The 24,238-nt window shown below is 44.9% G+C and overlaps 2 protein-coding genes across 2 annotated transcripts in view; one reads left to right on the forward strand and one right to left on the reverse strand.

Moving 5' to 3' along the window:
- Positions 1–23,107, forward strand: KLHL22 (kelch like family member 22). The gene is made up of 10 exons (XM_078857694.1): positions 1–311; positions 4,710–4,992; positions 6,581–6,746; positions 7,951–8,175; positions 8,971–9,039; positions 9,369–9,545; positions 10,240–10,535; positions 11,462–11,654; positions 12,359–12,592; positions 14,530–23,107. The coding sequence occupies exons 2-10, from the start codon at positions 4,712–4,714 to the stop codon at positions 14,959–14,961; spliced, it is 2,073 nt and encodes a 690-aa protein (XP_078713820.1). The 5' UTR covers positions 1–311; positions 4,710–4,711; the 3' UTR covers positions 14,962–23,107.
- The window catches only part of LOC144933124 (aldehyde dehydrogenase family 3 member A2-like), an 82,842-nt gene that overhangs the window by 23,378 nt on the left and 35,226 nt on the right, over positions 1–24,238 (reverse strand). The window lies entirely within an intron of this gene.

Here is a 24,238-nt window from a genome sequence, read left to right on the forward strand (position 1 = left end):
ACGCCTTCACCCTCAGCGTCTCCCCCCAACCCCACCGATGAGATCTATTTAAACATTACGTTCGATTGTGTTTATAGGTTCGTAATATATCTTTTCAAATCTGTTTTTAAATAAAACGAAGTAAATAACGACGAGCTATTTGCCACATGAATGGGCGTAACGCGTTAGGTCTATCGAGGTTAAGTTGGATTTCGGCGCGCACCCCCTCCTCGACTACGGGCCCTGCGGGGCGAGGCGCGTCCCGAGCCCGGCAGCCCGGTCAGGCGAGGTCGGGGATTCGGCCTTCGATCTTCGGACTCGGGAGAGTGACGGTGAGGCGATGAGTCGGGGCTGTGAAAGTTGGGTAATGATATTTAATTGGTGTGTATTTTATGGTGCTTCTTTTGATATCGGATGTCAGCACGGTGCGGATTGGTTCGTCGGGTGTTTTTAGGGTGCCTGTGCATGGTTAGTGTTGTTGATTTAATTTCCTCCATTGTAATTGTATTATTTTTCTTGAATATTAATTCCTGCATTCACGAAAGCTTTAAGTCAAGATGCATTATCATTGTCATCAAACATCGTTAACATCATCAACAAGCATCTTTTACGTTTTAGTCACCGACCAATTTTCATCATCTCGACCACGGTCCCTACAGTTTCCATCGCAGTAATTGTCATCTGGGTCGTCATCAACCATCGTTATCATCATCATCACTCTGGTAATCATCAGCAGTGATCATTTCTATAATCACCACCGGTATTTTCTTCATCGTCGTTATCACCGATTATCCTCATCTCTGTCATCGCCACCAATAGATATCGATTAGCTCAATTCCACCCGTCACCTCCATAATCATTCTCAGCAACAACATCACCGATCGATTTTCGCATCGATAAAGTAAACAGCAGATGGTGTGAGGCTGCACCTCTTTCCTCCGTGTGATATTCAACTCTCCACATTAGAACGCCAATTGTGAAAACTTCCACCGTGGACTGGCACTTCACACGAAGTACGTCCGAACTTTGATAATGGTGATGTTACGTTACGCAAAATCGTAATAAGCGTCGTTGTGGATAATATAAATAACCATATCGCTTTGCGGATGATACGTCAGCTTCACGTATCAGTCACTCCACGTAAACAGTATTTCTTTATAGCAATAGGTTTTACCCTTTTATCTGGTACAAAAACTGACACCTTTATACAAGGGATCATGTTTGCAATAACCACAACACAAGCAGTCAAAATGCAAACAAAAATAAACAACTCTGATAATGATATGCACTGCCCTTCTTTACACAGCTAATAGGCCCAGCGATGGTGCATCGTTTCAACAACACTGATTCAGTGCAAGGAAATTGTGGACCGGTTTCGACACCGTGTCTCTCATCATCACGGCACACGGACGGTGGTCCCTCGTTGACAACTGTACTGTTCTTCATACTGGTTGGAACCTCCTGGTTACACCAGCCCACAGGGGATTATTGTGTCCGTCCGTCGTGCAGGTAGGGGCTGGGTGGGGAGGGGAGGGGCTGGGTGGGGAGTGTGGGGAGGGGCTGGGTGGGGAGGGGCTGGGTGGGGAGGAGCTGGGTGGGGAGGGGCTGGGTGGGGAGGGTGGGGAGGGGGTGAGAGGGGTGGGACTGGGTGGGGAGGGGCTGGTCACCCCGTGATGCCCTTATAAAACTCAACGTTTAACCTACTCACGCCGGCTTGTGCCCGCCCTCACAGTCGGGCATATTTGCGGAATACACCACGCCGCCGTTGACCCTGGCCATTGACCGAGCAACCCAACGTTCCTACCAGCTCCCTCCGCAGGAATGTGTTGCTAAAGGTTTTTGGGTTAGATTGCGTTATTTATAAATGTGATTAACCCTCCACCACCCGACACGGCCAAACAGTCAAAAAATGTGCCACATTGACAAAGGACAAATAGTTCACTACTTTGCCCACCGGTGTGTTGAAGAGTGAATCAACATCATTTAAAATAGATAATATTTGGGGCTGCTGTAGACATCTCGTGCGATCTGGCCGCACGCCAACGGGAATCGAAATTTATCCGTGAGTGGCTTTGTCCAAATTAACCCCGGTTCTTCTCATTCGACTTGTATTGACTGGGCGGCTCTTCTGAATGTTTTTTTTTATTTGGTTCTCGTCAAGTATTGCTGGCCAAACAGAATACGTTCTTAACGATAGTCGATCCTCCTATCTGCTCTTTCTTGCGTCTGGTCTGAATCAATCTATTTCGCTGTGTCGTAATTTAAAAAAAATGTGTTTAGTCGGGTATACTGCTGCTGCTGTGAAAATGTATGTTATAGCCAATGGGTTATCCATAACCAAGCGTTGTCCAAGCAATATGGTCCGTGGGCCAAAAGTTAAATTTAACACATTCCTGCGGAGGGAGCTGGTAGGAACGTTGGGTTGCTCGGTCAATGGCCAGTGTCAACGGCGGCGTGGTGTATTCCGCAAATATGCCCGACTGTGAGGGCGGGCACAAGCCGGCGTGAGTAGGTTAAACATTGAGTTTTATAAGGGCACCACGGGGTGACCAGCCCCTCCCCACCCAGCCCCACCCCTCCCACCCCCCACCCAGCCCCACCCTCCCCACCCAGCCCCTCCCCACCCAGCCCCACCCTCCCCACCCAGCCCCTCCCCACCCTCCCCTCCCCACCCAGCCCCACCCCTCCCACCCCCCACCCAGCCCCACCCTCCCCACCCAGCTCCTCCCCACCCAGCCCCTCCCCACCCTCTCCACCCTCCCCTCCCCACCCAGCCCCTCCCTGCACGATGGACGGACACAATAATACCCTGTGGGCTGGTGTAACCAGGAGGTTCCTACCAGTAATATTGTATAGGCTTATGAAACAAATGAACCATCTTGGACACCATGTATCTGTTGTAATAACTGGACGTTGGCGTAAAAAAAATCTATTGATTTAAGTGCTGTACCCTCGTGCTCTATGGATCTATTTGTCCCTTCTATATTCCATCTCTTTTGAATACATGTCCTGTCCTATCTTCTGAAAAAAAAATATCTCCTATCTCTGATAGTCACTTCTGAACAGATTTGTTATATTTATTTTCAGAATAAAACTATTTTGTTGATGTATGTATTTGCCAAATACAGTACATCTCCAATCTCTCTTTTTAATGCACTTGTCCCGTATCTGTTTTGAATGCATTGCTTTATTATCATGTTTATCATATTTATACTGAATATAAATGTCTCCTATTCTCTGCTGTCTGATCTTAATTCATCCTCATAGCTTTAACCTTATCTCACTTCTCTATATGTTACTTGTCCTTCATATCTCTTTTTCGTCTGCATCGCTCATCCTTTTAACTACATTCCTGAGTTTTGTATGCTTTTTTCTCATGTTACTACATCTCATTCTCGTATTTCTGTCATCTCACTACTTATTTACACTATATCTCTGTTGCTAGCACTGTATGGTAGTACAATGTATGTAAGTGGTATGTTTGCCCAGCTACCGCATGCCTAAACAGCTTCTTTTTGGCCGGATAGAGGAAGCCAAATGAGTGCAGCACAGGCTATGGAAGAAATTGACTGATGTGGTACAGAGGGATGTGAAGCTGATTGGACTAGCCGATGACTGGTACCAGCGGTGTCAAGGTCTGCTTCTGGAGGAGGTTCGAGAAGGACACTACTGGGCAGTTAGTCATTCCACCTCCAACAACAGGGCAGAGGAGCAACGCTCACACCAATAAGCGGAGCGCCAGGTGGTTGAAACACAGCACAGTGGGGAGCACATGTGGTGCATCTACCAGTCATCTCAGTCAACCCGAAACACTTGGGTTTGTCCCATGACCTGCCAGCGAGCCTTCGACACTTCACGTGACCCTAAGGTGCACCAAGACTCGTATAAGTACTGTGGTGACATCACCACTTCGTGGCGAATGGCAACTGTTGTTGTGTTCATGGTTTTGCTGAGTTGTTTTGTTATATCTCATCAGAATATATAAGATATATAACATAGGTTGTAAAGGTCAAGACTGGTTATTATGAAATGTCTAGCAAGTTAGTTTCTTCAGCCTTCGGAGCAAAAGGTGTGGAAGCCTCTGCCCTAACCCTGTCTTTAACCCCAGTTATATTATCTCCTTTTTCCCCATACATGGTTATTCCATGCTCATAACCACATTTAATAAGCCCCACAATCCATTCTGAGTGGCAGGAGCAATATATTTTACTACAATTGCATGGTTGGCAGTGCAAATATGGTATTTTAATATAAGAAATCTCTTCCAGATGAAAATAACATTTATGAGCCACTGAATCATTAAAAAAAAAATTCCCCAGCGTTACTGAATCATTCCATAATTTATACTTCAAAGCGTTATTTGCAGTGTAACTGGATTAGGTGCATAATACTAGTGCCTCTGGTTACTTAGCAACATTGTGCATGAATGATCACAGTTCTTGGGTCAGATATGCATTGTTGGTGCCCCTTAATATTAGGCTTTGGAAAACACATCAGCATGTGTTCCCTTGCTTTTTCTCTAGCCGATTGTGTTGTAGTTTATGAAACTCAACCTGTCCAACTACAATGTATATATTTACAGGAAATAATTGTTGATGTGGTCCTTTGGTAGCGCTGGAGTGGTTGGCTGGCGATTGAAAGCTTGTGCCACACAACTATGAGTGAGAGCATATAGCTGATGGCAAGGAGAGTGCAGAGCAAGCGTAACCTTTTTGTCCCTGTCCCCACAGGGATGAATGTCGGAGGCAGACCCAGCAGTCAGGATGGAGAAGGAGCATCCTGGCTCTCCCAGCAGCAGCAGCGAAGGCAGCAACAGCAGCAGCAACAGCGGTGTGTGCTGGAGAAATTTCGAACTCGGACCGCATATCGTTGCGCCGACCACTCCAAACTTCTTCTGGTCGGCCTGAGTGAGCTGCGTCGCAACAACAGCCTTTACGACATCACTCTGCGTGCAGAGGGTCGGAAAATTTGTGCCCATCGAGTCGTCCTGGCGGCGTCATGCGATTACTTCAGGTTTGAGAACGTTTTGCATTCTTCTTTCTATTATGTACGTGGAAGCTCAGTTCTATGACCAAATAACCCGGAATGTACCGTATGTCATCAGATCTAGGGAGTTAAGCAGGGTTTAGCCTGGATAGTTGCTGAAAGGGCAACCACCTTGCATAAACATGTTTTATAGTCTGCTGTGGGGAAAAAAGTTGTGGGAATTGGAGGGCAGTCAAGGATAATCCATTGCGGTACTGTACTTTTATACTCCCACACGTGTTTCCCCACTTCACAAACCCACAATGAATACCATAGTGAAGTAACCACTATCCACAATCAGGTTGTTGATCGGGGCTAGGTGGTGAACAGCAGACCACAGTGCAGCAAAATCCATTGTTGCAATGTATGTCTATGTGTCCCCTGTCTGTGCTGCCCCCCTTAACAACCCCACAGTGACCAGTATGTCCAAATAACCCCCATGACCCACATGTGTGAAGGGCCCTCATCCAGCAGTAAGATTGACAAAAGGGCTGTACATTTATGTGTACGTGTATGTTGGAGTTTTTACAGGCTATTCTTCAGCAGTTTAGTTTTTTTACTTACAATATTGTATATTTTCCAGGCATGGCTTTACTTCAGTGAATGCATTTGTTGTGTTGTTGAAGAAGTAAATAAAGCCCCAGTGGAAAACATGTCAATTTGTCTTTCATCTGGGGCATTAAATAGGGGTCTCAGATGTACTGACTTAGTGCTGTGGCATAGATAATGACGGCTCTGGGAAATACTGCCATTTGGAAGGCACGTAGGTTTTTTTTACGACCGAATGTTTTTTTTTGGTAACAATGTCTGCACTCGCAGCACTTACAACACCTAACTAGGTCAGGGCCATAGTTTTCTGTCTAAATCGTTACCTTCCTTACATCTCAATAAAGGTCTGTCCCTCGGTGGGCTCTCACTGTAAATTAGTAGCAAAACATTTGGTCAGTGTTCATATTAGTGCATCCTAATCAGGGCAATTATGTGGAAGCCTTAAGTGTTTTATTGGACGTCTTTTGTGATTTTACGAAAATCATGATGTGTCATTAAGATACCTCTCGCATACTGAACAATATTTGCTCATGATGGGATGTAATGAAATTCAAGCCATGTAAGTTTTAGCCATTTTACAATGCATCGCTTCAGCGGTTAAAAGCAATTCTAACACTTACAATACATGTATTGAATGATGCGTGCATTTGCAGTTCGTAGTCCGTATGTTGTAATTTGCTTACCTAAATCTTACATCCACTAGAGGTGCTATATTAACAATAATGGTAAAAAAATCGATTCTTGAATCAAATTACAACCTCGAATTGTGACATTTGATTAAATTACAAGCAGGACTAATCACTACATGGCTAATAAACAGGGCTCGGATGTAGGGCTCGGATGCAGGCAGCTTGCGGCCAATCCAACGCAGTTTGTTCTTGTCACATGACATCATTCCAGTTTTCCACCGATCGGGATGTGCCGTTGAGATGGCCACCACCTGATCACAGTAATTCACCTGCCACCAGACCGACGGAATATAAATACGCGTAGGTTTTCATGACAGCGGAATGTGACGCGCACCCAGGGGCATGTTCGCACGGGGCCTGCGTGAGGCACAGCAGGACGAGGTGGAGATCCACGGCGTGACGTACGTTGCTCTGGAGCGGCTCGTTGCCTACATCTACACAGCTGAGCTTGAGGTGTCGCAAGACAACGTGCAGGACATCCTGTCGGCCGCCGTTCTCCTGCAGGTGCACATTTTTGTACTACAGACGAAGATCTCCCGTGTATGTACAGTGAACTTCTTTCACACCATGCGTAGCCAACCGTGCTTTTATCAGAGGTGTGAGGGAAGGACAACAAACTAAACTCAAGAAGCAATTCTAAAGAAATGAGTTTTCAGTCCAGAAATTAGTTTTCATTCCACAAATGAGTTTTCAATCTAATAATAACATCCTATAAGATAGGCTGTTGGGACTAGCACTGCTAAGACCACCTATGCAAGCCAGCGCATGAGGGCATGGTGTGGCAAGCACAACGCACGGTTACATTTGTCTCCTCGCTACTGATGTTTACATATCGCACATGGTACTCAACCCAAGCGAGGCGCAGGATTGGTTCTTGTTAGCTTGACCGAGACTTTAACTCGGGGAAGTGGGTTTATGGCGCAGTGCTCTTAACAACTGTACTTCAATGCCACTACTCTCTTCTACAAATCCCCAGGTGTAGGTTGTTGTGCCACACACACAATGGAGCTATCTCTCTAATATAGCTGCAAGTCCTTTGCTAAATATAGCCTTAGCAGTGGGTAAGTCGTTTACAAGTTTACTGAATCATTGATGAGATCTGTCGGAGGGACACAAATGGAAGAGTATGTGTACTGAAGAGCACTACTAAAGGCCGACGGGATGAAACTAATTAAATAAAGAGGTCGATGAGAGTGGGTTTCTAGTGCTTATTGTCTGTGTATTATGTATAATTTGTGTGAAGCCACTGATATAAATATAGGTTATTTTTTATTTAGGAGATATAATAAACCGCTTTAACATATAAGTAATTGTACAATAAGTATGTAACAGACCTCCCTTAGAACTATCAAGTGGATGTGGGATTTTATGATATCGTTCCATTTTCTGCAAGGGTTTTATATGTGTGTGGTTAATGCATGGGTCACTAAACCATCTGCTTGAGTGGTGCAAGTGAATAAGTACTAGATATGCATTGTTGAATTGATACATGGATATTCATACATTGACCATTGTATGCTAATGTTACATTGAGTCAAATGGACAGGACAAGGCCATGCAAAGGAGAAAAAAAAAACAATACAAATTAGACCCGTCAAAACGAGCCAAAAATGTTCTATTCTTGAATCGATCGTCCTGAATCGTAACAATTAATCGAATCGCTGGGGGGATTGAATCAATACAGGCCTAATAATTTACGTTTCCACAGATGTCGGCAGCCATTGACTGTTGCTGCGACTTCCTCGTGTCGCGGGTGGAGGCGGAGAGCGTGCCGGATCTGTACATGCTGGCTGAGGCTTACGGCCTCACGGACCTGGCGGACAAGCTCGATGCGCACCTGCTCTCCAGCTTCCCGGCATTCTGCCAGACCGAAGCCTACCGCCGCCTGCGTGTCGACAAAGTGCAGTTCTTGCTGAGCAGCGACAGCCTGAAGGTGAGCGGGAATGAAGGTGAGCGAGAGAATACGTATCCAAAAGTTAGGGCCTTGGCATGTGGTGAGATCTAAATTTAAAATGTAGATTGAAAACTCATTTCTTTAGAACTGCTTTTTTGTGTTTAGTTTGTTGTCCTTTTCCCGCACCTCCGATTAGCACGGTTGGCTACATACGGTGCGGAAGAAGTTCAACAGACATACCACATACATACATACATAGCCCTGGAAGACAGTTTTATTCATTGTTCGAATTTAGAGCAGTGATTGGAATTCGCTGAAGATTGTGAATCCATCAGGGGAGCGGTGGTAAATTGGTTGGAGTGCTGTGCTGTGAACTGACCGATCTGTAGCGTAATTTCCAGTAATGGCTAACATTAATGCCGAGTGATATCGAAACCGGTCCGGGGCCCCCTCTTTAACAATGTACACTTACCAATGTGGTGAAGCCTGGTCAAACAACCCCGTGACCTATGTGGCATGGGGAGGCCTTTATCCAACAGTGTATTCACAAAGACTTGTAAATGAATAAGTATAATGTAAGACTATCTACTAAATAATAACCCTTAATGAGGAGGCAGTGGATAAGCTGATGGGCTACGGTCTCAATAACATGTACCAAAATATATAGCAAATTGGACAGGGATATTCCCATAGAATGTATTTCACCCCATCCTTCAGGGCTTTGCAGGCTTTTTGAAGGCCTATCCATACAGTCAATGTGAGTTGTGTGTATTTGTGGATTATTTTTTACGAAGATCAGTGATTGCAAACGTTTTCATTGTTTATGTTACCCAGGTTGCAGCTGAGACTGATGTGTATGAGGCGGCTCTTTTATACCATCGTGGGAAGACCTCTGGCTCAAAGGTGTGTTTTGATTTGCAAGATGTAGCAGCTATACTTACATGTTTACACATGGCTTTGATGTTATTTTTTGTCATTCTTTAACCAACATCTGGGATGAAGTGGTGGCACCATGTTGAGCGCGCACTGCACTGTGAACCCGACAACCTGAGTTTGATTCCCAGCTTCGGCTTGCGTCCATGGAGTGTGACATCTCAACCGATCCTGGCCCCCCCCCTTTGTTCACCAACCTACATTAACCAGCGTGGTGAAGTATTGTTAAATCCACGACAAACACTGCACGGAGAGACCTTCATCAGTTTTTCAATCGCTGCCTTTTCCCATATCCTTAGGAGGAACAAGAGGAGGACCTGAAACTTCTGTCCAACCCGCCCAAGGTGCTCGAGTGTGTACGCTACGAGTTGCTCAGCCCACGCACTGTACAGGATCTCTATGGACGTCTGAACCCATGCCCGCTCAAAGAGATCCTCGCTGATGCCATGGCCTACCATGCCAACGTCATGCTGCAGGTGCCTATCCACTCCCATCAATTATTTAGGACATTGTTCATTCCCTCAGCCAGTGCACATTTTGGTTATTCAGTAAAAATTTGTATTCAGTAATTGTAATGCTGTGTGTTGTAGTAAATCACGTATATTGACCAGTTTTTCATTAAAGACTAAGCGTCTCATCAATCAGATTAATGAAATTAAAAATTAGTATGCAAATATAGCCACAGATCACATTTTAAAACCATGTACAGCTTTCAATGTTATATGGAGCTTGTGCATTGAGACTGCTGCTGCTAATATTGATGGTAGATGACGATGACATTGGTGGTGATGTATAAAAAACTACATTTATTTTCATAGACATGCACACATTTAACGTATTGACCTTGAATTGTGCTTTGATGGGTGACCACCATGCATCAAAAGACAGGTGTTAGGGATTGCTATGTAGCTACTTTGTGGGCAGTGCAGCAACAATCCATTGTTGTGTGCTGCTACATCTGTTGTGCAATTTTACTAACCAGCATTGACCAACGTGGTGAATTATGATAAAATAACCCCTGCAAACCGCACAGCGTGGAGCGCCCCTCATCTAGCAGTGGATTGACAATAATGGTTGACATGCACAACTACTTGAAATATAATATATCTCGTGTCTTTTTTTTTACGTGGCCCAATCTGGTGAATCTGCTCTGATGCCTTTGAATTCCAGCCGGTGCTGCAGACGGCACGCACACGCCTGCGCTCCAAGCACCACTGCGTCGTGGGCTTCGGTGGCATGTTCTCATCCGACGACAACGACCTGAGCGATGAGTCGCACTTCCTGAACCCGAGCACAGGACGTTGGGAGGTGCTCACCAGGGGCGGCGGCGGTGGCGGCAGCGGCGTTGGTGGTGGAGCGCCTCCCCGCATGTCCAACCAAGGCATCGCTGTCGTCAACAACTTCCTTTTCCTCATCGGCGGAGACAACAACTCGCATGGCTTCAGGGCGGTGGCGGACTGCTGGAGGTTGGGCATGGGGAACCTTTTGGATTGGTGACAGAAGCTTGCGTTTGCAAGTGCACACGCTTGGAAGTTGTAGGTGCTTCTTGCACTCGGTGCCCGCAGTGTTTTTATATTCATAATCAACGTTTTTGGGTTTAGATCGCGTTATTTATAAATGTGTCGTAACCCTCCACCACCCGACACGGCCAATCAGTAAAAAAGTGTCACGTTGACAAAAGACAAATAGTTCACTGCTTTAGCCCCACCGGTGTGTTGAAGCGTGAAACCACAACATTTACAATTTGAGTACGACGTTTCGCTGGTAATTGCATCCAGCATCATCGGGCAATTCGCCAGTGGTGGAGGGTTACGACACATTTATAAATAACGCGATCTAAACCCAAAAACGTTGATTATGAATAATATTGGTCGCGAAAGCCTACGTGTTAAAGTGTTTTTATAATTTGACAATCTTTGTTCCCAATGTTATGCCAATTGTGTTGTTGGCATGATGTCATGCCAATGACGCAGAGCAATTTAACCCTTTGTGTTGAAGAATGGTCCACGGAAGCAGATGTCACAGAATAACTTCTGAGTTCCCTTCAATGTGGTACAGTAGGGGTGAACTTTTTCCCATCTGCTCTGTTGCTGCGAGTCATTTTCGTCACTGGACATTGAAACCTGAATTTTTGATTCTCAAAGCTGGAATTTACCCAATGAATTGCACAACCAATCTGCTTAAACAGGTGCAATAAAATCGGCTTATGTGCATGCACTCGGTGGATTGTTGCATCGCAAAACTGTCAGATGGCGACGTCTTGGGGAGACTTACATCCAATCGTCGATAGATCATGGCTAATAATAATAATGACGAATTAAACGTCATTTCAGACGAGACATTGACGCACAATTTTCTGTTTTTGTGTCCGTTGTCACGGCTTCTGCAACAGGTACGACCCACGGCACAACAAGTGGATGGTGATAGCGGCGCTCCAGCGGGCACACGCCGACCACTGTGTGTGCGCCGTGGGACTCTACATCTACGCGATTGGCGGGCGCGACTATGTGGAGGAGCTGCACTCGGTGGAGCGCTACAGCCTAGAGACCAACACGTGGGATGCTGCCGCCCCGCTACCCAAGGAGGTGCTGTCTATCGCTACTCGGTGTACAACGTGCAACACCACTCAACAACATGCTTCACCACACTATACGACACTGCACGCTACTTCACTCCTGTGGAATACCACTCCACACCCAGGCAACGCCACTCAACACCGTACAGGACCGCTCAACATGCTGCAACACCATTCAACACCCTTCAGCACCGTGCAAGACCACTCAACAGCATGCAACACCACACTTAACACAAGACTACGCAACGCCACACCACCTAACCCTGTGCATCACAACACACAAACAAAACTTGCAGACACTTTAGTTGGGCAGCGTTAAAAGGTGACTTAGCCCGGAAAAATAATTGTGAACCAAATGGGTGGAAAGAGCACACCAAAACATTAGAACAAACGACCAAAACACCCACATGTGTCTTTGCTAAAACGGATGAATAAAAAAATTAGTAAAATCGTCGAATGCAAAGATGAAAAATCAGTTGAATATTTGAGCATTCAATCGCAACTACCGTTCTACGGTCCGTCCGTTATTCGGAAGCCACTGGAGCTATGCACATTTAAATCTAGATTGAAAACTAATCTCTTTAAAACTGCTCTTTGTGTTTCGTTTCTTGTCCTTTGCCCGCACCTCCGACTACGTACGGTGCGAAAAAAGTTCAACATACATACGTACATACATCCCCCAACCGCCCAACGCCATGTCCGTGCCCCTGGCAGATGTACGCCCACGCTGGCACCGCGTGCGGGGGCAAGGTGTACGTGGCGTGCGGCATCCGCGCGGACACGTACCTGAGCACGGTGTACTGCTACGAGCCCGCCGGGGACGCGTGGCGGGAGCTGCCGCCAGCGCCCGTGGAGCGTGCCTGGCACTGCGCCGCGGCGCTGGCCAACCAAGTCTACCTCATTGGCGGCAGCAACCGCCTGCACGGCTACCGCCGCGACGTCCTGCAGGTGCCGAGCTGTGTGGCTTCCCTGCTGCCCTTTCAGCTGGGAGGGTGAAGCTGTCGATACTGCTGCGTTGTGTTATCAGTACCTGCGGGACTGCGTTGTCACTACTTATGTCACTGCATTATCACTACTTAGGGTACGGTGTCATCAGTACCTGCGGTAATGCGTTATCAGAAGCTACGGTACTGCGCTAACGCTACCCACTGTACTGTGCTAACGCTAACTGCATTATCAGTACATCACAGGACTATGAAGGATCGTGTCTGCCTGCAGAGGTCTTTCATCTAACAGTGGAATGATCATGGCTGATACCGACGTTAATGACAGCACTTCATTATCATAGCCGGGGGTGGTGGTGCATGCCTGCAATCCATCGCTTTAGAAGCAGGCAGAGGTTGGTGAATCCAGCAGATTTAAGAAACTCACAAATCTGTTGCTGGGCTGAAAGGTGACCAGGGTATGGCAGCCCAGTAAATAGTTTTGGGAAAACTGTCTGTGAGCATCCCCTCTTGTGCATGATGGGTGTTCTGTGCACACTTGGGATTTCCTGCCACACACACAACACTCCTTAAAGTTCACTCACTTTGGTCATTCATGTAGTGAGTGATGTTTTGTTGTACCACAGCCAATGTAGTCCCTTGTGTTTTTTTTTTGTCGACTTCATAAAAAGGAATTTTCCCAAATGCAAAACGCTCCTGAAAAACAGTTATTACACTCAGGCTTTCCTGTTGTGAATAAGTAAATAAAAAATAATCGTTATTGTAATTGCAGTACCCCCACTGTAGGTTTGCAAGCTGTAGTATACCTTTGTTGCTGTGCTGATATGGGTACGGTGGAGGTTTAGTATAAATTGTGAGAGCCATCGTGAAAGTGGCCGTGCCACTTACCCACATGACCCATTGTACCAGCATTTGTAATAATATCGCCGTTGTATTTCATTTACCATATTCATCTGCAGACTTGCTCTTCCACCAGTACTGTAATATGGTTGTGGAAAAGCATTTGCTGTTTTTTTTTTTAAATCAAGCGATGCCATTGATACGTTTTCCAGCAGGAGGCCTCCCTCTCATGTCTTTGTTAGCTTCGCTGATTTGTTTCTAAAGTCTTGCATGCCTTGTGCGTGGAGCAATGGCGTAATGGTGAGTGCACTCCCACTATGAATTGAGCCACTTCAGTTCCACGACAAACTTCAGTGGCGAGTGATATCTGAACTGGTCCTTGAGCCGCCACCCTCACCAACCTGCACTGACCAGCATAGTCAAATAACCCTCGTGACCGACGCCTAGGGAAGCCTTCATCCAGCTTTGGATGACAAAGGGCTGTACAATTCATGTATGTTTCATGACTTAAGATGTGAGTGTATCATTTCAAGACTAAGACCGGCTATGATGTATGAATAGAATTTGTTTTTCATCATTTGTAAATAAGATTAAGGGCATTCCTGTACATGTTTACAATTTGTTGCATATGAAACTGAAATGATGAGTCAGTACCACAAACAGATATTTGAGATTGTTGGCCTTCATACAAAAATATACATTAAAGAACTAGAGTGTTAAAGAACACTATTGTATTGATTGTACTAGATTAAATACAAAAATAAACACGAGAAAAAAACGTCTATATAGGTTTACCCAGAGGCGTGCGATAAGCCACAACATAATATAGACATAACACAGCAGCACTTTTGCATGCACAGAACAGTAGGGCTTGCGTAGTGGTAGATTTATCGCACAAGTTTACAAATCTCACAGACAAATGGCTGCCTGTCACCACTATTACTCACACAGGCAATGAACTAAAGTCGTGTTTAACTGTCTAAATCCACAGACCAGTGGTGCAGTGACTCAATTGCTAAACAGCGCTGTCATCTTTGTAATTTTTTTTTTTTGAGCTGCTCGGCAGCTCCTCACCGTCGCGTCACTCTGCCCCATCTCCAGGTCAACGTGCTACAGACCGACACAGAGCAATGGACATCCGTGGCACACCTGCCAGCCGGACACGGTGAGCCCGGCATCGCCGTTGTGCCGGCGTCAGACGGGCCAGCCACGGAGGGAGAGATTTACATCGTAGGCGGCCGCTCGCATGACCGGCACGCGCGCACATCCTGCGTTCATGTGTACGACGCCGCCACCAACTCATGGTCGTCAGGGCCCAAGCTGGAAGACGAAATCTCGGGTATGGCGTGCGCCGCCCTCACGCTGCCCGTGGCGGTGCTGGCACGCCCGTACCTGCGCGGTCCCCGCCGGCCGACAGGCCCGCCAGGCCGGGGTGCGGCCGCACGCCACGGCCGCCCCTTCCACCCGGCCCACTGGGAGCAGCGGCACAGGTGGTCGGACAGCGATAGCGAGCTGAGTGCTGCCGAGGATTGAGGCCAAGTGGAAGTGCGGCGAGCGGTTATGAACACGGCGGCGGCTACCATCGCTGTATTTTCCAGCTCGTTACGGTGTAGCCGTGTAGTTTGAGTTGGGTGTTCAAGGTCTCAGGCCGTCTTACCTGGGCAGAGTAAGCAATGTGAGTTCGCTGCTTCGGACTAGGGTGGAGTGGCCACTAGGCGGTCGGGGTGAACTCCGGTTAAACTCGTACCATTTTACCCCATGCCGCACGCTGGCCTGTTACATGCACTGCACTGATTGCTATTGTTTCAGAAGGCGACTGCATGACATTGGCTGAGTGCATCTCTGCTTGCGGTGGGACAGAGCTGTGTATTTTGGGTTCGGGTGGACTTAAGCATAGGCCTATTGCACTTTGTGGAGAGTATTTCACTGCACACGTAAAAAAAAATCACCGTTACAGTGGCGCACTTAGTGGCAGAGTCACTCGGCTTCTGTTCATGTCATACAGTGTGCTTGACAGAAAAATACTTGTACATAACTGGGGTAAATACATTTAAAATTGTCACTGGTTCCTCTGGGAAAATATTTGGTATTAAGAAGGAAATAAAAGGCTTAACATAATTTCCACACCATAGTTACACTTTAAGAGAAGTACGGTGGACAATACGCACTGTATGAGTCATTCAAATCTCTCTAAGCCATAGTCTAATAAAATCCAAAGCCATACTTTTAATCAAATATGGATAAAACTAACGGGTGGAGGTTAACTCATGCACTGCCATTCCAGTCACATGGCTATGTCTGCTATTAGTCATACATGTTTTCTCAAGTTAAAGAGGAACAGTCTTGTTGAAATGAGAGCTGTTTTGTTAGAAAAGGCAAAAAATACACTGCAGTCAGCTCTTTTTATTAATGGTTTGGGGAGTTCAAATTTAGTTTTTCAATAATATCTATGCACGACTTTCACATAATAATAGTGTTTTTCTCCTTTTTTCTGGCAACAAAACTGAATCCTTTTTACATTTAATTATGTCTGCATTAACCACAATACTTGTGGTCAAAATGCAAACAAAAACACACTCTGATAATATATGCATTGTCCTTGAAACTGATTGGTCCACACCAGAGACGGCTTTCTTTTGAGCCTTGTCTCAATTGGTGCTAGACCAGAGGACGCCAAAAGGCGTACAGCTCAAAGACAACGCACTATCAAAGTAATGAGGGCTCGGGGTAAGCATCTACATCATTAGACCTCCTTTGCCAGTACCAAAATATAATAACAACTTTCACATGTTGCATTACTTGCTCATGGTACCACATTTTGGCACCTTATTCCCCCAGCTTTGAAAGGTCATGCTGCAAGCTGAGTGCCATTTGCACGTCTCACTCCTGAGAATTTCTCAAACTGAATCGGTCTGCTAAAAACATGAGAAAAAAGTTTGGCTACCATTCCAAGACTGCACCACTCGGCAAGTGGGTGCCTGGTCTTGCCGTTCAATTAAAGGAATTTTAATGCTTGGAAAACAGATTTGACACATTATTTTCTTGGATTCCTGCATCTGATAAGAACACTAGAAGGCATGGCACGAAGGCAAGGTAAACTTTGTTTACCGATAATTGATATTTTCTGACTGAAGCAAGTAATAGTTTTTTTATATATAGAACATTCAACAAGTTGTCGTTATTTTCCATGATCTCTCCACTGCTGGATGAATGCCTCCCAACGCAGATGCCATCCATTATGGTCCTGTAATGTAACAATCCATATCCCTGCTGCACGAGCTGATCACATTGCCCTCTTTCCGTGATGGCTGTCCTCTCGGGCGCATTACCCCCTTTGGCTGCCGTTCTGTCGTCAGAATGGCAACTATGAGCCATTATGTCCAAGACCACTTTCCTTAATAGATATCATTTAGTCTCTGATCAACGTGTTTCTGTCTGTGTCACTATATATGGCTATTCGTAAAAATATATTGCTATAAATTTCTTTTACCAACTATGTTAGGAGCCTCCACACAAAGCGCGATTTGGCCAGAAACGGACACTGCTGATATACCGCCAGCTGTGGCGCTGTTTCACAACTCGGAGAGAGGCAAGAACCGATGCGAGTGCCATGTGGGCTTGCGGAACATCGGAGCTCGAAGACAGCTGTTGGTAGCTGTGACTGCAGGTAGGGTGGCGCTGTGCTGCAGCCCCAAGGAAAGGGGTGCGGCGGGGACTGCTAGGTGGAGTGCGTGGGCGGTGCGCGTAGCGGCAGGGGATACACAGCCTCTGCAGACGTCTGCTGTTGTGCCCCCGAAGAATGTACATCGTCATCGCTGGGTGCTGCCAGCATTCGTTGGCTGAACTGAAGAGAGTCATCGTTGCAAAACAAACAAAAACCCTTTTTCTATTCACTGCCACACAAGTGTGTGATTAATTTGAACACATTTTGTGGAGCAGATATATGCCACTGGAATGTGATCGTTATCGTTACGCACATCACCATTAGTTATACCTGCGGTGGGAATTTTCCTGAAAGGTCGGTTATGTTGCCTTGAGTTTGTATGTGCGGAGACAGCAGGTATTTATGGTAATTGGAATTTAGTGACTGGACCAGCAGAGCAAAAACAAACACCTGTAAATGTATAAGATTCTACGTTGGCTGCTTTGATCCACACTAATGTCACAACACCGTAGCAAGCATTTGTAACGTGGAGAAGAAAATAAAATAATGCTTATGCAGTCTAAACACTTGTCAGGTATAGCTTTCCTGTGAATGAAGACGCTTTAAATCACCCTTCCCGCACCTCCAAAAAGCACGGTTGGCTACACACGGTGCGAAAGAATTTCGACATACCCTTTACTCTAAACAAACGGCTGTCTCGCCTGTTTATCCTCGCAGGTATCTCGCACGGGTACACCGACAGAGCAGGGGTGGTTAAGCCCTGTAGTTCATCTGCTGGTATTGATGTCTACCACATGCCGTGTGTCGTTCGGTGTGAGTCGGTCACTGCGTCAGAAGCACGTTGTCGATGGTGATGTCAATTTAAGCCAGCGTGCAGCAGTCATTTAATCCACATTCAATGTATGGCCAAAAAGTTCAAAGCGGAAAGCAATAAATAACAGAGTACTTCACCACTAACTGTTCCCTCGACGTGAAGTTTTTATTCTTCACTTCCGTGTGCGCAATGTGCGTGTGTGTGTATGTGCTCGAGTGTGATATGCCACCGTTTTCCAAATGCCAATTCTCATAACCCCCCATTATACACCTGCACATAATTTCCAATATTTTCCATCCTTATGCAAATCAAAACTGGTGGTCCGGTTGTGAATGTACTTGTGCTGCCGTGTTTGTCAAGGATGAGGGCGACCCCCCCCACCCCACTGTATGGGTCATCGGGGTTTTTTGACAGTACTTCCCCACCTCGGTGAATGCAGGGACGACAAACATTGGAGGATCATAAAGGATTCTAGATTTGAAGCTTTCGTGACTGCAAGGATTCATATTCTTAGGTTTTTTTGGTAAAGTCACGTAGGTATAACATTAAAATTAATAAAAGTAAAATAAAATAAAAATGATACAGCTGTCGTGGCTGTGACGGTTCCACCTGAAGACGGAAGCTTGTGTTGCCTCCGAAACGTCGTGATTTTTATTTTATTTTACTTTTATTAATTTTAATGTTTAACCTACGTGACTTTACCGAAAAAACCTAAGAATATGATCGTAAAGGATGTTGCTGCACTGTGCTCTGCTATTCTCACAGGATAGTGTAGCAGCAGTCGATAGTACCTGTTACGCTTGGTAGTTGGCTAAGTATCATCTCGGCTTTCCTTTGCTTAGCTTCGGAGATCTGACGACTTTGAGTGCATTCCAGGTGATTTGGTCATAGGCTTGTGGTAGTAATTATCCGGCAGTAATATTCACAGCTGTATCATGGCAGGTCACGAGGACGGGGGTTTGAGAAATACATGTTTTAGTATAACTTCTCATCATTTTCTTACCGTGGTTTAAATGCTTTTTCATAACATCATTTTCTTAGGCTTCCATTGTATAAAGTAACAGAACCTGTGTTTACAGGTGTTTGGGGCATTTTGCTACAGCACTGCAGCATCACAGCCATGGTTTGGTATTACACTTGAGTCAATGTAAGATGAAGTTGATATGGTTAGGAAGCCGCTAAACTGCATGAGCTGCATGTTTCATTACCTTCGACCACGGCACAGGAGAACACGTAGCTGTGGAGCTCAATAAATAATATAAGAACGATCAGTAGTTCCCAACGGTTGTCTGCAGACCAGTGTGCATGGAAAGCAATCCACGGAATTAATGCAGATAATACAAATCTACGGTCATATATAATTGACGTTTCAGACAGCGACCTTACATCATAGCACATTGCCCATACTTTTCCTTTTAAGGTCACAATGTTATTGACGAATGTGTTTATTGTTGTGTTATTTGTGCTCGTGCACTACTGCCAGCATAGCAATATCACCAATATTTTTTTTTGCAGATTTTTTTTCTTCCACAAACACCATGGCTTTTACTGCATGGTGGTTGGCAAAAGATCTTGATGGTGGATTGTTCTGTGTGTCCATAACAGTTGGGAGTTGCTGAAATATATTACCTTACACGATTGGTTAGTTAAATGTGTTTTAGTTACATAATTTCGTCAGTCCACTGCTGGATATGAAAGCCTTCCCATGCCATGCTGGTCAGGGGGTTTGTTTGACGATATTTCACGTTGGTCAGTGCAAGCTGAATGTCGGGAGGCCCAGGACCAGTTCTAGTATCACTCGCCCCTGATGTTAGCTGTGGCTGGAAATTTAATTCAGTTTGCTATGTACCATTGTGCCCCCACTGCACCCATTGTGTTATTTAAAGTGATCAAATAGCATGTATACTGTGCCTTTCATGTTTGAGCCAAAATACTCGTCTTTAAACCCTATTGACAAATATTATTGCAAATGTTTATTTCAAAAAAAAAAATTGGATTGCATTTTTTTCAGCAGTTTTTGTTGTACAAGATATGCTTCCAAAATAAGTACAATTGAAAAACAAGGAAATGATTTCCTACGAATAGGAAGAACTGCAGAGTGAAACGTTGACTCTTTTTTTTTCTTCTCACGAAAAAATATTTCCCCTTTTCAATAATTTGTTAACCAAAGTAGCAACATCCTACAGTAGTAGATGGGCGGTGACGTAGCGTAGTGGTAGCGCGTTCACCCTGCTGCTGTTCATGGTTCGAAGCCCAGCGACCGCCCTGGTTATTACCGCAGTTGTATTTACCATAAATTATGAAAATATTGTCTTTTTCACAGTGGACGTTTAAAGATCATGTGATGCCATTCGCAGATTTGAGAAGAAGAAAAAATGTGCACAAATTACTGAACTGGCATTATACGAAGCAGTCATCGTCCCTGTCTGCACAACCATGCATAGGGTGATTTTTAAAAAGTCCTTACAGTTTTGGTGCCATTTAACTTGTAAGCAAATGCATTTAATGAACATACATTTTCAATCCGTTCAAAATTTTTATGTTTTTGACGGGATTGTTTTTGTTTGCTCAGGTGGCGGCACTGTTATAAGTTTATTCTTAGAAGGTGTCGGAACCTACAGAAAGCTGTTTGTGTTCTGGTTTAGCAAAACTTAAATCGGTAACCAGAGGTCTAGGGCCTATGAAGGTTGGGCAGCATATGTGAAGGCATGAGTACAGATGTTTAAAGCAAATAGGTTGTGTTTATAATGCTAAGCATTCTGTTGCAAAACATTTGAAAGAGCATGAAATTGAAGTGTAGAGGTAGGAAATTATGAGTGTAAAAACAGTTACTCTCTGACTTATTTTTACAACTTGAGGAATATGTCAAATTTGTAAAAATGTGTCGTGAAGATATTATACATTATTTTAAAACCCTGTCGGGACTTTGTTTTCTATTCATAGTGAAACACGTTTTTGGGCCACATAAAAGTGGCTGCCGGTCAGGATAGCTGCATCCGGGCCTGCTGATGGAACCCACAGGTTGGAAACAAAGGATAAATTCCTTCTTTTCAAAGAAGCCTTGTTTATGTACGTGCCACAACCATACACTGCATCTATGTTGGAAAACCATCAGGGTCAAGCTTTGCAGTGCTGGCTAACCATGCTGTGTTTGTAACCTTAGCCAGACTTGGTTACGCATGAGCCGTTGCATTTGGTAAGCATAATGATCCAATTTAAGATACTGTGCATCCTGCAGTTTATATATGGGGTGCTGACGTGTTCGCAGTAAATGCTTCTTGGATATTGAGTAGACATGGAATGATTAATAAAAATTTATTCTGATTGTCAGGATGCTTGCATACAATCTTAAGCTCACGAAACATGAATTGTATAAGAAATTCCAATGTATGCAGATTATATGCTAATGCTGCATTTAAGCTTTTGGAGTGAACGAAACTCGATCAACGAAGCAAATTACAAATATGACCAAATAGACCGTGAAATATAAATGAATGAGTCATGACAATTCATGAATGGCAGGCAATGTGAATCATTACCAGTCTGACAGTGAAGACTGGGCAGTAGCAACTCCGGTTGCAGCTGACATTCATGAGCACTTCACAAAATGAAACTGGCATGCTTGACTGGGCAAGTTGTCATGCGTGATGTACAGGAACTGCATGGAATAGGCTCCAACGACATTTCCCGAGATGCTGTGAAATGCAAAGGCATGACTGTCACGATTCTATAATCACACGGGGCGTACATGTACAGTTTCTTTGTCAATCCACTGCTGGATGAGGGCCTCCCCACTGCAAGTTGTGGGTGCTATTTACCCATCCTCCACTACGCTGGTCAGTGAGTTGATGTAGGCGAAAAGAATACAGACACAGGAGCATGAAAGTACAATGATTCATTTTCTGAACGTCCCTCTGCTGCCCACCACAATGTCACATCCCATAAATGGTATGCACGGTGGTTGTCCATCCAAGTACTACCCAGGCTCATCCTTGCTTAGCTTTTGAGAGCGTGTATTCTTTGTGATGTCATTCGTTTCACATAGCATCTACATATATTATGAATGGAAGTATACTGGCATTGTTGTAATGGTGGTACTTCTGCATTAATTCGGCCGCTTGACACTGGTTAGCTTGCTCTACTCGTCAACAGTATATTGTGAGCTGAAATCGCAGTCAAGTGCCGACTTTGCTTACCACCACTCTTGGGTCAATAAAACAAGAACTGTATGACTTTGTGAAAACATGACAGTGCTGTATCAATTACTACTTAGTCCCTGCGATGGAAATCTGGAATTTCCACAAGCTCAGGACGCGCTAAAGAGACGAGTGTGACCCAATTTATGGTCTGAGCAAGGACACAATTTGACGTATCCTTAACACAGAAAATTATGTATTGCATGTAAAGTCAACATTACAAGAGTTTAACTACCGTTGAAATATTTGTAAACATGTAATTTATGTTGTTAATCTACTGCTGGGAGGCCTCATGCTGTGTCAATTGTGGGGGGGTAGATCATACTTAACCACTGGTCCGTGCGGGTTGAAAAAGAGGGCCCACAACTGGGTCAGATCTCACTCCCCATCGATGTTAACTCTGGCTGGTGATCAAACTCTTCTTGCTGGGTTCACAGCGCAAGTGTGCTAACCACCGCACCACCACTCCACCTAATTGTTTTTGTCTTTACATATATAAATATAAAAATCAACAGACGCTTTTGCTTGTTTTACAAAATGACGGAGCGGTTTCTGCATAGGTAAGAATCGCCTTCCCACCCACCCGTACAGGTGTGGCATTTTAACTTGCGCGTAGTTTCTGTGTTGCGCAATGACCCAAACAGCCACTTTCTGGGAAACCCAACCCTCAGGGTTCCGGATGTAATGGCCAAATAAAGTTTGCAAGTTTCAGACGTGTGTACCCAGTGAGTTGCGTGTGAATGACCAATTTCTCCACCTGTACACGGGCAACACGCTTCATTTGTAAACATTTTAGTTATCCTATCTCCGAATTAACTTCGACTTTCTCTTGACCACTGTCTCAGTGTGTCCGTGCGCCCTCGTTGTTTTGATTTGCTGCCCAACAGACAGTTTTCGTTGCGTGATGGGAAATTGAACAGAGTAAATGCGTTTTGGACAGAAGCGCATGTTTGCGTTAAATTTTAAATACTGATGTATTACATTACTTGTGCAATTATTATACGTATGCAACGATTTCTGGTACAGTAATCTACAATTTTACATGTGTATCCATAGAGTAAGTATAGCACTGAGCAGCATGGTGTTGTATGGTAGAACGATCCCTGTGGATGGCATGGTATGGATTGGACTTTAGTAGGAGTGGCCTGACAGAACAGCTGTGCATTATATGCCTTGAGGCTATCACACTGACTATCGTGAAGTACAGTCGGATAACCCTCATGACCAATAAGTGGAAATGCCTTCAGTCGTGGTTTTATTACAGTACCGTATTCAATTTTTTTTATTATCATTTTGGTATCGTTTTAATAAAACCTCTGCCGTTCATCGTTCAAATGCTATTTGCAAAATGCACTTGTAAGAGCTGGAAATGACCTTCGTTACTACACGTATGGGAGACACATCGTTAACTTAAATCTCTCCAAGTGAATTAAAGTAGTTTTAACGGCTTCACATTTTAAATTACAACTAAAAAAATGCATTCACATTGTCGCGTATTTGATGCAGTTCCAGCAACTGGCATGGGTCAATACGAGTATGTGAGCATGATCCGTGCCATTTACGCTGCAACAGTAGGGGTTTTGTTATTTACTGTTCACTGACACAAATGAAACTGAGCAAATAAGCATAGACCAACACTTGAATTTTAAGACAAGAGTTAAACATTGTTAAATCTTTAACCAAGCTTAGTTGGGTGCCCTCCCATACACTTGTGTAAACAAGGCACTACTAAAACAGTCGTGTAATACAATTACTAAGAGATAGCAACCGCATTGCGCGTGTGAAATGGGGCGCTCATCCCCGGAAGTCGATGACCAATTCATCTGGAATGCATCTGATCTCATACCTCAGAAACTCATCAAGTTTGAGCCTGAACAGTGATTTCATGGGCGACCACCAAGCATAAGCAGGTGCTATAGGCTTCTGTGGTAGGGGGGCTACATTGTCAGCAGTTTTGTGCTGCAAGGTTGTTTTTGTACTGTAAGCTCCCTCACCATTCATCAACCAGAGCGTTGAAGTACGTTCAAATATCCGCCACGAATCGCACGGTGGGCAAGCCTTCATCCGTCCAGCAGCGGATTTGTCAATCTGCTAACTAGCGCAGTGCCGTACATGGCTGGAAATGCCCCCCCCCCC

The sequence above is a fragment of the Lampetra fluviatilis genome, chromosome 6, assembly GCF_964198595.1.
Source record: "Lampetra fluviatilis chromosome 6, kcLamFluv1.1, whole genome shotgun sequence".
Taxonomy (NCBI): domain Eukaryota; kingdom Metazoa; phylum Chordata; class Hyperoartia; order Petromyzontiformes; family Petromyzontidae; genus Lampetra; species Lampetra fluviatilis.

What these genes read in the sequence shown, in the direction of transcription:
- KLHL22 (XM_078857694.1), top strand. Translation starts at nt 4,712, where the DNA reads ATGAATGTCGGAGGCAGACCCAGCAGTCAGGATGGAGAAGGAGCATCC. An exon ending in CGGCCGCCGTTCTCCTGCAG is followed by an intron (nt 6,747 to 7,950) that starts GTGCACATTTTT and finishes ACGTTTCCACAG; the next exon opens with ATGTCGGCAGCCATTGACTG. An exon ending in ATGCCAACGTCATGCTGCAG is followed by an intron (nt 9,546 to 10,239) that starts GTGCCTATCCAC and finishes TTTGAATTCCAG; the next exon opens with CCGGTGCTGCAGACGGCACG.